At 42.3% G+C, this 16,799-nt stretch overlaps 1 protein-coding gene across 1 annotated transcript; it reads left to right on the plus strand.

The window, feature by feature from the left end:
• Positions 1–10,960: 10,960 nt before the first annotated feature.
• dlx4b (distal-less homeobox 4b) lies at positions 10,961–15,116 on the plus strand. The gene is made up of 3 exons (XM_035145972.2): positions 10,961–11,534; positions 12,459–12,652; positions 14,434–15,116. The coding sequence occupies exons 1-3, from the start codon at positions 11,213–11,215 to the stop codon at positions 14,689–14,691; spliced, it is 774 nt and encodes a 257-aa protein (XP_035001863.1). The 5' UTR covers positions 10,961–11,212; the 3' UTR covers positions 14,692–15,116.
• Positions 15,117–16,799: the final 1,683 nt, after the last annotated feature.

Below are 16,799 nucleotides of genomic sequence, written 5' to 3' on the forward strand. Positions count from 1 at the left end.
TCTGCAATGTGAATGGAAACAATCAGCATTAACATTAGCTCTTGCTCTGATCGGCGGTGATGTAAAACATGACACCTGGGTGAACACGTTCATTTCGTCTTCTTCTTTATTTTGGCAGTCTAGACGCTGAGGCTGCATGCTTTCCAGCACAATGTTATGACACCTATTGATTTTCTGAGGGTTGATGCGTATAGTCATGAACATTTTTATGCTGTTTTTTCAGCGAGGTGAGAGAGCTTCTCAATTTCCCGTGCGTTCGTGATATCGAACACGACTTACAGTGAAAAAAAAGCAGAAAAGCAAACTTGTCTACTGGCGATGGGAAACGAGTCAGTCACCTTTAGAAAAACATGTTCACTCGTGTAACACGAGTATAAAAATTACCTGATTTCCACTTTTTGACATCTTTAACCCTTCAGCTGTCATCACACTCCGCGTGCTTGGTACACAGCTCCTGCTGCTGCTTCCATAAACATCACACAGCTTGCTTCCTGTGGGATTTGATCATCAAATAGATAGACTCAACTTATAATTCTATACTGTCCTCATTTATACCAGCCACCTTAAGTTGAGGCTTCCTCCTGCATGTAAATTTCCCGAAAGTCTTTCTTTAGGGATCAGGTTGTTTGCCCTTTTGCTCCGTCCAGTTGCATACCTGAACTGACGCCGTAAGTAATAAAGAAGGACCTTCTTTGATGTGATGTCCCACCCAGAGGCTTCTCCCTCCAAGCAGACAATACTCCAATTCATTACTGGACCTGCCTCTTCAAAGCTCAGCCACTCTGCGCCGGGAAACTCTAAACTTAGGCCCCAGACAGGCCCTTTTTAAACACCCACTCACCCCCTGGGCACTGAGGTGGTGGCTGGATGAGTCCACATAAGTCACGGTGTCCTGCACATATCCCCCCCCCCCTCCTTAGCCCTGCAGCACCACACCTATCCCCCTCAGGTGACAGGTGGATTATTGGGCATCGGTATTTCTGCATTTTCTTGCCCAGTAGCTTGCAGCCTGTTGACCGCGGGAAAATGTCGCAAAAGAGCTGCAGCAATTTTTTTTTACTGTACAGGGGTTTTACAGTGTTTTTAAGGTGTCAAACTCAGACTCCACCCGACGTAAAAATGAAAGTAAAGCCACAGCGTCCTTTGATTTTTATTGCTTGTTTTCAAAGCATCACTTTACACTTGAGTGTGTTTGTTGTTGCAGTGTAATCCCTTGTTATGACTCCAAATGGACTGGATGGCTGGTTGGCTGCCCAGGAGACCATTGAGCCACTTGAGTAAATCAAAAAGTTTGACTTGTTTGGGGAAGGGGACAGTGAGGGCTGATCCATAACAAAAATGTTCACATGATCTTTCCCACTGTATAAAGATTATTTCAGAGACTGTACGGCCTTCTCAAATAAACACGGCTTGGCTCTACTTCTTTTCATTTTTAGAGGATTTTAGTTGTGGTCAATTGACAGGGATAAAGATCCGGTTAAATCGCCACACAAGTAAGTCACCACACACGCAGGGGTATGCTCTTACACAACTTGATATCCTGAGGTGGGAGTTCGCCCCTTGGGTGGTAAGATGTTGAATGTGTCAGAAAAACTTGCACATCTCAGTTTCTCATTTTTCTCCCTCTCTCTCTCTCTGACCCTGTTTACCCGCTGGTTGCCAAGTCTGATGTCAGCCCACTGCACACAGGGTCCCCGAGCGAGTGTACTGTTTCTGTTTTGACACTCGTTCCTAATTACACATGTAAATGATTGATCACCTGAGCTTGGCAGGGGTGAGTAGAAATGGAAGTCCTTGTTATGTGATGGCGCTGCGATTATGTCAGAGTCCAGGATGGTTTCTGCTGCTAGGTACAGTTGAAACTGATACCTGCAATGGCCCGAGAGTCAGGAGATTAAGTTCTGAGCATCCGCCATTTGGACCTAAGACTTTCCCTATTAGCGGTCCTTCAGGAGCAAGTTGCACAGGTGTGGCTAGATATCTATGGCTCTTTGTTTGCTCTAATCCCACGCAGTTTAAACCGAGGCTCACAGTCCGCACCTTAAAACCAATGCTAATACACCTGAGGGGCCTGGCTGCTGAATGCAGAACTCCATCTACTTTTGTGAAATGTGATTTGGCTAATTGATTTTGGAGTGGCCAGTCTGGAGTGCCTGGGGGTGAAAGAGAACAAGAATGGACTGTGATGGAAGTTGATGCTGCACAGCACTGATGAACCTGCTGCTACAAGAGCTCCCCCCTCTCAGGTGTGAAATGACGCTAAATATAACACAAAGACACCTCTACTCAAATCAATGTGAAAATAAACAGTGAGCCGCAGTGAGAAAGCATGTAATGCTTTTACAGATGTGGCGAGAACCTCTGTCGGGCAACAGCTGTTGGTTTGTCTGTGCTTCAGGTATGGAGCCAATCTGTGGGCCAGGAGGGTTTTAACCCCAATCTTCTCCTCTCTCGTCTCACAGCCTGGCACACATTGGCTGTGCAGCTGCACTTCCCATTGATCTACTGGGCTGCCTGGATGGCTGGCTGGAGGGAGATAGATTGGAGGGGAAATGGCTTAATTGTCCTCACTCTCACTGCTGGAATGCAAATAGCCCTCCACCACTGGCCTCCACTGTGAGGAGAGCCCCACGTTGTGAGACCAAGCTCCTATTTATTGCGGTGAAGAATAAAAAAAACTATGAAAATTTTATTAAATTCATTATTAAAGCAAGTGGACTCACCACCAACCGTCAACAATGTATTGGTCAATTGTTAAAAGAAAAATAAGAAATAAAAAAACATATTTTACCTTTGGAATTGTTATTTTTCCCAATTAGTTTTTGCTCTAATAAAGAAAAATGTCTGCCTCATAGAGTGCCAATACCATTCTTCAGTCAGAGGTCAAACAGATAGTCAGGTGAAGGGTCATGACTCACGTAGAAAAGGTAGGAGATGAAAGAGTTAAACGCTGAGGCGTATGTATCCTGTCTGACTTTGATCTCTGCCTCAGGTAGCCATCAATCTTGGCGAGGAGCTGATGGGAGGCTGCTCCCTCTCCGAGCGGGCTTGCTCAGACTGAGACTGTCTCCTGACTTTGACAGAGTGCTGGCATGACATGCCAGACAATCACACAGAGCTACGAGTCCACAACAAATCCACTGTAGGTGTTTCTATTTTAATTTTCCACTTGGTCTGAATTTATCCTCCTGTGCACCAGTTCTATTTTACTTGTTGTAATTAAGACAGAAGGAACATGGTGATGTAGGACAGGAATGCAGGCAGGGAGGGAGCAGAGAGGGCATGTTTTGGTGAGGTTCAAAGATGAAATGAGCAAGTTACCGAGGCTTTGATGTTTCTTGGCAGGCTTCAGACAGTCACTGACAATCTGATGATCTGGAAGCGCAGGCCTTTTTGAATCTCCGGCCCATCCTGGCCCCAGTCGTCTCGCCCTCCAGTGACAAAAGCTTTAATATGACAAGGTTAAACACCTGAAGCACTGCAGCAAAATGGTCACGACAAAGCTGGGGTCAGGGGTGCAACTTTAAATGGTGGGAAGCTCAGTAGTTTACTATGACTGTTCACTTATTAATGGATGTTTTACACAACCGTTCTCGTCTTTGTTGTCTTGAAGTTCATTTGATCAGTAATTAAAGCTACTATGATCAATATATTTATGCCACATAACTACTTCTGTGGGAAAGGCGTTGCTTGTCTTGACAGAATATTGTCAAATCTACATTCCCCCCAGCTTTCCACAGATTTATGTCCTCTTTTAACTCATTGTTTTCCTTTTCTTGCCTGAACTTTACTGTTCACGGTTCATTCCCACCATGCTCAGCCTGGTTTTTACACACACAGGAAGCTCTAATAAACTCACTGCACACTACCTGCTCGGCACTAAACAGCAGGCAGATAAACCCTGCGACTAGTTGGTGAACATAGTGCAACATTTAGCAGCAAAAGCGCTGAGGATTTTCCATTCCACAGAGTGATTATAAGACTTAGGTTCATCTCCAAATGAAGGCAAATTCTGCTTTGTGTCTGCTGGATGTTGCAACTGTTGCAACTGTTATATATATATTGCTTGTAGCTTGTATTTTTGCCTGTGGTCTCTTTATTTTGCTGTCTAAAATTCTTATAAATATAAGAATTTTGTTCTAAAATCTGTGTAATTTTTAAGAAAAACAACCTTGTTAATAATAGTAATAATAATAATATTGTAAAAATAATAATAACTTGGGACACTTTCATTGCTTCCAATCCTGATTGAATTTTCCTGTGATCTACCTCCAATGGCTGCTCCTTTTCTACATGTTCGCATTTGAGGTGCACTGACAGGAATTTCCTCACTTGCTCCCGTGTTGCATGATTTAAAAAAACAAATCATTTACGCAATACACACAATCTTAATATCAGTTGGCTCTCTCGGAGCTTTTCTTTGAGTGACGCTGTCATTCGATAGGCGGCGTGGTACAGGCTGGGTGCTGCAGGGCCATTGTGTCCCATTGTAGGTCACAATGGAACTTAACACTTGACAGAGCCAGGGCTTGTTGTCAGGAGCTGAACTTGATCCCGTCAAGTTGTTCCCACTAAAGAGCCATGAAGGAAGGGCATTGACCTCACGGCTGTGCACGCTGTATATCAGGCCAAATATTAATTCTGCATTCAAAGGATATTCATGTATAATAGACGTGTGTGTATAGGTCAAATGTATGTTTTGGTAAATTCTAACAAGACCAATTTTTGACGTGAGGTAAGGGAGGATGGCCCCACCTGCTGCCCAGGCCACAGAGGCTTGTCATCCCCGTCACCTCTGGCATTTCAAACTGACGCTTGCCTTGCACACTGTTGCCCTACAGACCACAAAAGGGGGTTCACGTTACCCAGAGGGACAGGTAACTTCAGATGGATAATCCTTGGACCTGGTGAACCTGTCTTTAACAGGGGCCTACAGTCTAAGCTTGGCAACCCTGAGCCATGTGGCATTGTGTGTTGATTGGGTGTGCATGTGGGACTCCCCAGGGCAAATCATTGTCCGTTCTGCACTCCTCATATTGTTTTCTTGTCTAAACATCTGCAGCTTGTTAAACCTGTTAGCCTTTCTTGGGAGATTGTGGGAACTAGGAATCGTGTTTGAATATTGTTTCTAGATGAGGTTTGTGGCCTGAACACATTGTTTCTAGATGAGGTTTGTGGCCTGAACACATTGTCGCTGTCATCTCCATATATTTTCCTCACAGAGGGCCTTAGTAGATGTTCTCTGACACACTGCTGGAATGTAACATCAGATGGCTCCTCTGAAATCTTAGATAGTTGTAAACACACAGTGTTTGCCAGGGCGGCTGATGCCACTCCCCCAGATGTTTATGACCTCTGATGAACTTGCCATCTCAGCCACCAGGCCTGGCAGGATTCTCCCACACAGAGACAACTGTCTCGCTCTCAGCCACTCCTCCAGCCGCTGCCACCTTCTTGTCTCCCCACTGATCCATGCCAGCTTCCAGCTTTTGTTTTTGTACCCGCCTTCTCTTTGGTACTGGGGGCAAGATTTACAGTGGAAAAATATAGTATATTTTTCCCCCCATGTTGAGCTGTTGAGTCTGGAATGTGTGTTTGGGCAAGATTTTGCGAGGAGTGTGAAAAAACAACAGAGCTGTAAACACTGAGGGTAGACCCAGACTGGCTTCTTTGTTCCAGATGTGCAGCAGGCATGCACACACACTGTTGGAGCAGCTCCAGCCAAGTAACCCAGTGTAACCCAATACACTGCCACCACTGTCCCACTGCGTGTCCATCAGCTGGGCGCGCACTGCATCCATATAGACAGGTTACTGTGTGAATCCCCACTGTGTGTGTGTGTGTGTGTGTGTGTGTGTGTGTGTGTGTGTGTGTGTGTGTGTGTGTGTGTGTGTGTGTGCGCGCGCGCGTGCGAGTGTTTGCGCGCTCCCGCACCCACAGTCAGAATTGCTACCAAATGCGTATTTGGAAGACTGAGGAACTTTCGAAAAAAAAATCAACAGTGTATAATTTAGACATATGACCGCAAATGAATCCATTTAAATCAGATGCGCCGTAGATGACACCGGGCTCAGGTTGCACCGCCATCATGCAGAATGGTTTCTGTGCGTATTACGCTTAACGGAGTCCAGACGGTCTTTTTTCTCCGGACTTGCCAAGGCCTCTATATCCAACCAATCAATTAAAAGTTTAAGTCCAACAGTCAGCGGCAGCGGGCGATGCTGCTGTCGCCATCTGTCTGGCAACAATTATGCCAGAGATGAATTCAAAGCTCAAACCAAAAAAAAGATCAGACACAGTCCGACGTTTCCCACGCGATTCTATTCAATTTGACTCACTTTACTGTTGGGAGTTAGTTGTGTGATTTCATTTTGAATTTTCTCGTTACTTCTACAATTTAACAGTTTTTTTCCCCCGCAGCCTTCAGCTCGGTCTATTTTTCTCTTCTTGTTTTTGAAGTGGTGCAAAATATCCTCGATTACTAAATGGGATTTAAATTATAACAGTTTTACTTCCAATAAACGGGCCAGTAAAATAACACGAACAATTCAGGAGAACTGAACATGCTGGGGCGTGAATGGCCATGCAAGGCCATCGTCAAAATAACATCAGATAGAATAAAAAAACAAGGGGCAGTGACAGTAAAAAAGAATTGAAGAGAAAAAAAAGGTAGAAACATTTTTTGTTCTGTTATGCATTTTACTTATTTACAGACACAGTTACAGGAACAATTAAATATTTCCTTTGTGAAGAATTATTCAATATAGTATAATGCTGGTCTTGATTTCACTGAAAACGAGAAATAAATAATTCACATACAAAATTTTCATTAATGAAACTGTTTTTGTCGTCTTTAATCATCATATTATAAGGATAAAAAATGATAAACACAGAAAAAGTAATTTAAAGATATTAAAAACAGACCAAGCCAATGGCAAATAATAACAGTTTTAAAAGATGAGGAAAATAACAGATGAGTGTTATGTTAAGTTTAATATGTACACACACAAAGAGAAAACACCTAAATGCATTATCTTAATACAATACTTAATTCAAATTCAATTAGAGTTAGTAAGAAGTAAGAAACTGGGGAGTCTTAATAAGCTATGGCATTAAAATATATGTCGCATCATTATTAGTTTGCATTGTTTTGCATATGTATGTATGTGTGTAATATACAACACAAGTCCTTATATATACATATTAACATTAAATTAAACAAATAAATAAACCAAATATTATTAATATGATAACATAACACAATAACTTCTCACCTTAAAATGTTTATTTATTAGAGCTGTTAATTCATAGCATGTTGTATGTTATTAGTATGTCATATACAAATATATATATACATTTTCCAGTACACTATCCCAAAACCAATAAATAATTCAATGCTCATTCAGTAGGAAATAAGGACACTACCTGGATGACATTAATATATTATACGATCACATATTTCCCTGAACAAAATGTGTAAACCTTAGATCCGTTTGCTCCTGAGACTTCACACAGGAGTGATGCTGATCATGTAACACCGGTGAACTCTCTGGGCCCTCAGAGGCTGCCAGCACAGGCGTCTCACTCGCACACACACACACACACACATCAGCAGCAACATGGCTGCACTTGCGGAATGAGACGCCGGCCGTGGAGATATGAGTGTTCCAGTGTGATGGCGCCTGGAGGAGAGATTAGACCGTTCATCCTCTGCACTGCTCGGGCTCCTCCTCTGCCCCCTTCTCTTCCCTGAGGCAGAAAAAAGTCAGTTCTATTGTTTGCATTGGCTTTCTCGATGCAAATGAATTGGAAAACATCGGCGGAGTACAGTGTTTAGGTGTTTTAGCGACAGACACCTGCTCACTTTTGCACGAGAATGAAACAGGGAAGCACAGGAGACATAAGGACAAAAATGAATATCTTTACATATAAAAACACACATAAAATGTCAATATACAGGATTGAAACTGATAATATCACCCATTTTTCATTTGCACAGAAAAAGACAAATAGGTTTTGTGCTTACTCTATATTTTCATGTTTCTCATGGCTTGTCCCCAGGTTGATTCTGTGATGCATTTTAATAACTAGATAACTGTGTCAAACCAAACTTTAGCCTCACACCCATCATACTGTTCTGCTGAAATGGGACATGTGGGTCTTTACTCTTGTCTATTATGTGGTGAGCTGAGCCTAACATAATAAATCCTGGCATCCTGTCAGGGTCATGCACTGTCAGTCTGAGTCTTGGCCTCGGCTGGGTCCCAGCAACAGAGGGTTACTTGTAAAACATGACGTGCAAGTGCGGAAGATCACAGCCAATGCAGTCGCCTGGGAATGTGCTCTTGGTTTGTACACAAAGAATGCTGTCACTCTGCATCAGAGCCGTTCGATCGACAAACACGACTTGTGTGTGTGTGTGTGTGTGTGTGTGTGTGTGTGTGTGTGTGTGAGAGAGACCAAACACACCTATTTCAAAGACACCGCAGACATGTCGAGAGGAGACACCACTGAGTCTGGGCCTAGTTCAGGAGTAGGCCCGGTTCCAGCATCATCCCTTTGCGTGTATGCAACAGGCCACCGCAAGGACTCATCCCTGTCCTATAACTGCAGGGCCCGCCTTTGTTTCTCACCCATAATACACACATAATTAGAAGCCTTAAAGAGCCTCCTCCTCACCTTCCTTTCTCTCTCCTCCTCTGCCTCGTACACCCCTCGTGCCCACACCTTATCTCCTGACAGATATGAACATCCAGGACTCAATCCTCAGCATTCAGCTCTGTTCATATACGCCCATGGGCCTCTTTGTCTTCAAAGGCTTGGATTTTGTGTTTATCTCTGTTGGGCCTCCCTGCTCCCATTCCTCACTTCAGCAAAGTGTGACTCTGCCGTGAACTAAAGGTTGTTTTTCCTGCTGATAACACGGCCTCTAAATGCAGCACCTGCTCCCAAAGCAACTCACTTGTTGCCATGTTGAAAATATTGCCACCATAATCCCACCACCAATAATGCTGCAGTAAATTCCTAATGGACATAGCCACAGTGTAATTTCCCCAGAGAGGATTTACAGCTACAGGCCACATGTATGAAGTCAGAAACGTCTTGCCCACAATTAGAATCTGGCCTCTCAACATGCTTTTTTAATTTTTTTTAATTTTTTTATTGTGACTAAAGTTTTTACTATGATAATAACTTGTGGCTTTGTACTGGCCGACTGCTTTGCTGAGGCCTGTGAGGGATCGGGAAGCGGTCCAGCCTCCAGCAGTGCTGCTGGATTCCCAGTAGTTGCACAGGCAGGGTAGGACATGACCAAAATGACGGGGTTGGACTGCAGCTCGGCACCACGCTGGAACCCACCAAACACCCAGTTTTTAATGTGATTGCAGCCTGCATGTGGATGAAAGGTGAAGTCTGTATCAAACTGCTCTGCAGCTCATAGATTTTACTGAAAATATCTCAAGTACTCCACACACTTCCTCCTTTCACTGTTTCCCTGCACCTGTGGATTGACTCCCTGCTCAAGGGTTGAGTCAATAAGGGGCTGAGATGGAGACAGGGTTGCTCTTTGAGGCCCTGCATGCTCACAGTTTTCTCCCCCCGTCCCACAACTTATCCACATGTACCTTTGTGACTTGTGCTGACTCTGCAGTGTACGCCGCAGTCCCACCCTCCTCTGGCAGATTTGTGTTTCCCCTTATTTTATGAAACCCCAACGTTTAGTTAGAAATAATATGAGTGACATGTGGGCTGAGTATTTTAGTTTCATATAAAACTAAAGTCAAGCATTCTTTGGGGTACAGAGTTTGTCATATGAAAATTGTTCATTCAAATGGTATAAACACGTGTACTTGTACTAAAGTATTTGACCTGCTCTACTTTTTTCTACTCATAAACAGTGATGCAATAGAGCCTAATTTAATAATCACATCAGGTAATAAGATTAATTTGCATGTTGACACGAGGAATGAGTGTTGGATGAGCAGTAAATCTGATAACATGAAACAAGCTTGAGTCACCGTGGTTGCCTGTGAGCAGCCGCAAAGGACTTTGAATGGTTTGTAGACTGAATTGTAAAACATCTAACCTTCCATCTGTTAATGATAGATTATTATTTTTAAATTTACTGTTTAATCATTTTTGCAATTACATTTTTTTTGCCGTAAAAGTAAAGATTTAAATTTTAGAATATCATAAAATGATCCTGAAGATTTTGGATGTAGTGTTTGCCCTCATAAATAATTTACAATGAATTATGATTTTCATTAGCTGGACAATATCAGAATATATTGTTTGTTAATGTACAGAAAATGATAAATTAGCGAGTTTGACATCGTGACAGAATTTCAAAGAAAAACGTCGAATTATTATTCTATTCAAAGGATTTTCAGAATAAAAGTAAAATAAAGAATTGGAGTGAATTGACAGCACAAACTTAAAAAATGAATAATGGAATTTCAATTTCATATAAGACAGTGACACCAAATAAAATTAGACGTATAACTTGTTATTAACGTGTCAGTCACTTCACTTGTCAGTTCCCTTTGTATCATATTCATAAAAGAGCTTTAGGCATATTTTGGCTGTAGTCTCATTATAGAGCTTTGCCTCTTTTACCTCATCAAACATTTACAGTAACTAATGAAACTTTTATTTTGAAAAGTATCACTTTTATAATTATTCTCATTATATCCAGTTTTCCGTGATATTGACTATTAAATGTCCTCTTGCAGGTTTATTTACAGGACAAAACAGCAGATTTAGTTTGTTATAACTGTCTCCACTTCTCTGTAAACCACACTCGAGTAAGTTTCGTATGATATTTATTGATAATGTATAGAAGGAGGTCCCTGCATCCTGTATCATATGTTAATGAAGTTAATGGTGGAGCTCCAGTGACAGCCGCCTGCTGAAGACCAATCACAGAGCTCGCAGATGGAAGGCAGTGTGTGTGTGAGGCTCTGCAGGCAGAACCATGTCAGCTCCTCCAATGATGTAAAGAAGGATCCCTTTCGCTTTTTATCCGATTTTTTTCTGCCTCCTGTGCAGCTGTGAACATGCACACCGTTTCCCATGACTGCGCACATCGGCTTTTCACCAACAGTGCATTGGACCTATAGTGTGGATTTGCTCCGTGTGGTTTTCCTCGCTGTCCGACAGAACTCATGAAACCCTCTTCAGAGCGACGGGTTTATGGACTCGCGTACATTAGCTAATGATGTCTATGGGGTTCATGCCTGACAGTCTGAATGCCTCAGATCCCTCCAAATCGGCCTTTCTAGAGTTCGGCCACGGACACCCGGCGCACCAGCAGCACTCCCCCGGACTCTCTCACATTTATCCCGTCCATGGCTTGCACGCCGCCGGCCATTCCCAGCACGAAACTCCCTTCCCCGGCAGCTCGTCCTATGGCCGCTCTCTGGGCTACGCCTACCCCGGCGCGGTGAACGCTCATCCCCCGTCTGCGTACATGCCCTACCAGCACAGCAATCACAGCAACAGCAGCAGCCTGGCCCACAGCAAATTAGAGCAGACAGGTATGTGACACAGTCGAATAGAATCGGTCTAAATAGTCGTGTTGTTAAAGGCTATAAAATTCTGGTTTGCAATCGTGCTTGTGCGTAATTACGCACGGGTCGCTCAATTTCCCAAACGTCCCCCTGTTGATAAAAATAGTTCACTTCATGGTTTGGTAAGTTAACAAACACAAGTCATTTATACTGTATTATGCCTTGTGTCCAAATGGTGCTATATATAAATAAAGTTGCCTTCCCTTGCCATATATCGAAAGTTTATTTGAGGCGTGCGCGTCATGCAGCAGGCAGATTCTCACTCATAAGTCCAAACAAGGCCCATATGGGTGCTCCCTCTTTACCGCTCATGTTATATAATAAAGGAAGACGGTGCCATTAATTTTATTGACCATAATTTTCTGTGGGTGAGTCCAATTATAGTCCACGTTACCTCAAAAACAAAATTTCTCCCTCAGTGTTGGTGCAGGACTCCTTTTCATCTCTGTGCACCGACGTCCCACTTTCTACACGATCGTTTTGGCATTTTGTGTTGTTGTAGAATGAAAGTGTCAACATGACTCAACGTAGGATCCTTGATGTCAACACCTTGGAAATATTTCACTGAAACATTAAGCCTCATTAATTCAATAAAACCATATATTCACACAATTTATGGCATCTGATATTATTAAAGTTTGCAGTGCAAGGCCCGTGTTTTAAACTATCCAGGCACCATGCAGTCAAATTCAATCCTTCATCAGTTCACCTTGTGTTCGAGGTGGCAGACTACGTAATGTTTGTCTAAAACATTTAGGAGACTATACGAGCAGTTTAAATCCTGTTTAAATGTCACATGTGTTTTCTTAAGCTGTTTGTCTTCAGGCAGAACCTGAGGATTAAAGCCATGAAATCAAAACTCTTCTCTGTTTTATTGTCTTAATGTGCTAGATCGCGAGAAGTCCACGGTGATTGAGAACAGGGACATTCGTCTAAACGGCAAGGGGAAGAAGATCCGGAAGCCCCGGACCATCTACTCCAGTCTGCAGCTGCAGGCTCTGCACCAGCGCTTCCAGCAGACCCAGTACCTGGCCCTACCTGAGCGCGCCGACCTGGCGGCCAAAATGGGGCTCACCCAGACTCAGGTGGGCCTTCAACCCCCCCTGCAACCCGACTATTATATACATTATCTTTTATTATTAATAATAATAATAATAATAATAATAATAATAATGTGGCCTAAGTAAATAAATATTTAGCAGCACATAATGATTGCAATAATTATAATGATACAGAAATAATGATTCATAAATTAATATTCCATAATCTAATAATAATATTCACTTTGCATAAAAATATCACAGAGTAATAGAGGGTATTGTTGAAATGGGGCAACTTGAAAAGTAAACTTCTTATTAGGATACTACTAGGATGATTGTGTTTCTGGAGATCAAATGAATAACCACGATTCATAACTCAATCCTTTAATGCATGCCTTATTTACTGTACTTAATTTCCAGGCGGTTTTTCCTTTGTCAGCCCTGCTCCATGACATTTTGTGAATGAGGCATGACTGCAGTTAAATTATTTAAATCGTCACAGGCCTGCAAATTGAAGGGTCTCTCCTTGTTTTTGCAAAAGTTTATTATAAATCATGAAATGTAACCTGTACTTTACGAGGTATATAACAGCCCATTAATGCTAAGAAAAAAATTAAAAAGGGAAATAAATGAACTGCGGTCATGCCTCATTCACATAAGTACAGTAAATAAAGCATGGATTAAAGGATTGAGTTACAATCACACCAATTAGATTCTTCACTTGTTCTCCAGAAATACTATGATCCTTAAAGAATACAGCAACAACAAGTTTCCTTTTTAATATCCTCTATTTCAACATCATCCAGTGTGTAATATTGTTTTCAGTTTACTTTAATTTAGATTAATGCAAAAATGTTTGAATATAAAACACAAAATCACAGAATTAACCATTAATACTGTTTAATGGGACGGAATAGATATGAATAGGATATATAGAGAATAGAAAATACTATAATGATAATACAAAATTATAAAGGAGGCATATATATAATGACCACATATATATAATGACCACACATTATTTTTACCAACCGTGAGTGGAACGTGTGTGTGGAGAATATGAATATATAACACACAAAATAACATATATCAATATTCAACAGATTTAATTTATTAATTTCAAATCTCTCTCTCTCTCTCTCTCTCTCTCTCTCTCTCTCTCTCTCTCTCTCTCTCTCTCTCTCTCTCTAGTTTTATTTCACACTTCTTTCAAATTAAGAGATAAACAGTTGAATCCACTCATCTGTCATCTGATCTGCCTCCTGCGCATTTTTGTCCTTAATCCCTCAACGGTTACTTCAACAATGATCTGCAGATGACACACAGTCTCTCTCCTTGCTGTCGCTCAGATATTTATTCATCTACCACTTTGACACTCACACTATATATAAAACATATATAAATGCTATTCTGGATCAGCAGAAATGTCAGTGACCCACCATATAGGCTCTTATTCGGTCTGTTTTGATTCCCAGTCTGGGCTTGTTGCTGTCACACTCATGCACCAGTGAGCTCATAAAAACAATAATAAGGGAGCTCCGTTTTTAAAAGATTACAAATACCAGTCAACCATGAGGCTGCATGAATAACAGTGCGCCAGGATCAGGCCTGTGTGGGATTTACTCAAAGCAACACGGAGAAGACGAGAGTTATGGCGAGTTTTCCTTTTTTTTATTGTTATTGTTTTTTTTTTATTGCATTCTCTTCAGGCCAATTTTGAAACGTTTACCAAGGGGAAAAATGCTCATAAAACCCCTTCGCTCTGATATTGCCGCTGATTGTTAACCACAGTGACGCTTATGTGCAGTTTCTCTCTTTTTTTCTAGGTGAAAATATGGTTTCAGAACAAGCGCTCCAAGTACAAGAAGATCATGAAGCATGGCAGCGGATCAGAGGGGGAACATCTCCACAGCACCAGCTCCATCTCCCCCTGCTCGCCCGGGATGCCCCAGCTCTGGGAGGTCTCCATGGCGAACAAGGGCGCGTCGATGCACCCGAACAATTACATGAACAGTTTTGGTCACTGGTACCCAAACCACCATGCCCATCACCAGGACGCGGTGCCCAGGCCCCAGATGATGTGAGTGGATTATTGCGCATGCAGGCCATGGGTGCTCTGGCCTGTTGGAAGGAAGCTGGACTCACTGGTCTCTCTCGAGGCCTCCGCTCAGAACAGGACTGTGTTTAAATGTGTGTTTCTTAGAACTTCACTGTTTTCTTGTGCGTTTGGAATCATAAATTCTACGAGGCATCAAATGCTTTTTTTTTTAAAATTGTTATAATGTCGCTGCAGCGTGGATTGCACATTGTGAAATGTGGATGTAGTGTAAGAGACTGGTTACAGATATCTCGTGTGCTTTATTACTAATAGGCCAAAACGTTTCAGCTGCATGATCCAAGAAAACGAGCGTTACGCAAATAAATACCTGTCGAGGTGACGTTATGAATGATTTCTTGTTTGGCTCGTTTGTTGGGGTAGCTGCTTCATCCGTGAAGTATTATATTCACTGTGAAACATTTGAAAAGGCAAATAGGTGAGTGTTGGTTTTCAATCACGAATCAAGGAAAGAGCGGGTGTAGATTAATTACAACCGGACACAACTGTGAGACTCTCATATCTTTTCATTACTGACCTGGGGATAAAAACACAGTATCTCCGGTGTCAGTGTGCAGAGTTTGATAACATCAGCGTGATAGATATATCACAAATGATGGGAAAAATCCGCACAGCTAAACCCTGAACCAAACCCGAGAGGTGATTTTCAAAACATCTATACAGATTCCAGGTAAGAAATAAATGGTTGCTTGTATATTAACCATTGCTTGTCTTGGCTTTATGTTTTAAGATAATGAGTTTAAAATGAAGGCCAGCATAGGGCCTCTAACTCGAGGGAAAAAGCAGTGTGATTACGCAAAGGGTTGCAGGGAATTTTACGCACAGTGGTTGCGCACAGCCAACCTTTACGCACGGACAATATGTCTTTGCGTGCCTCTCAAACTGTCTCTTAGAATTTTAAATCCAGGTTGACAGCAAAGACTTAGGTTGAAATTGCAAAAATATATTCCATAGACTATTCCAAAGGTTGCGTTTTTGTGCCCTCCCTGAAACAACAATTTACACTTTTTGTGCGTTTGAAAAAGCGAGGAACATCTGAGGCAACATCCCTGTTTTTGTTTCCACCAGAGAGGGGGACACATGCCGTGAGGAGCGGAGCAAATCGGACGAGCGAGCCAGACATTTAAACTCCTTCCCCTCGAGTAGAGCTCAAACTGTACGGCGGTGAAATGACAAACGGCTGCGACATCCCCACCAATGAACTGCGCCTGATTTATGGTCGTTCGCACTGATTACAGCACATCCTGGCGTGTACAATGTTTAAACACGGAAAACGAGATATTTACATCTCATCGCAAACGCTTCGCCGCAGTGTGAGCTGGGGCTCTTGATTAAATGGCGGGCTAATCTCTTGTTAATGAAGTTGATTAGTGCGTTCACGAATCATTCAGTGGCTCCTTTTTTATCCTCTCTCTCCTCCATCACTTCTCCCGCACGCTGGCCCGACTCTCTGGCAAACATTAGGTACCGTTTGTCTGATGTGATGTCATACTGAGGGATTAGAGAAATAACTAACCATCCATGTTTACATGAGAATTACGTCTATTAGAATACAATTTGTTTATATATCAAGTGTGGCTGCCATTTTAAAGGGTCGTGACAACTAGTTTTCAAGTCTCTTTATGCTTCTTCAACAGAAAAATACATGCACAGAAACTGGTTTTGCTGAATAGCAGTAAATCAACTGAGCTCATTTTGTTCACAGGGAGATCTTGGATCTTAAAGGGAGAGCCACTCTGTATAGTCTCACATATTATTGCATTTGAATGGAACGTGCCATCTTGCACCAACAACATCCAAGCGACTCTCCACAGCATATCCACAGTCTTTACATTCAGCCCTGTCTTACCTTGGTCAGAGAACTGCAGCCTGGTTCAGGAGGTGTGGAGCCTGTAGCGGTGTTTCACTGAAGAACAAAGCCACACCAGAGCCCCGTGTCCTCGGTCCTCCACGCTGGTTTTCTCACATAACAACAAGCACTGTGTTACATTAACATCTCCTTCTTTATATACCAACATATACATATAAATATATATATATATACGCACACATGCACACCCCTCTGCCCTTTTCCTC

The sequence above is a fragment of the Hippoglossus stenolepis genome, chromosome 21, assembly GCF_022539355.2.
Source record: "Hippoglossus stenolepis isolate QCI-W04-F060 chromosome 21, HSTE1.2, whole genome shotgun sequence".
NCBI lineage: Eukaryota > Metazoa > Chordata > Actinopteri > Pleuronectiformes > Pleuronectidae > Hippoglossus > Hippoglossus stenolepis.

Excerpts from the sequence above, each read along its gene's own strand:
- dlx4b (XM_035145972.2), top strand. The coding sequence starts at position 11,213 with ATGATGTCTATGGGGTTCATGCCTGACAGTCTGAATGCCTCAGATCCC. Across the intron at positions 11,535-12,458 it reads CAGCAAATTAGAGCAGACAG|ATCGCGAGAAGTCCACGGTG; the intron begins GTATGTGACACA and ends TTAATGTGCTAG. Across the intron at positions 12,653-14,433 it reads TGGGGCTCACCCAGACTCAG|GTGAAAATATGGTTTCAGAA; the intron begins GTGGGCCTTCAA and ends CTTTTTTTCTAG.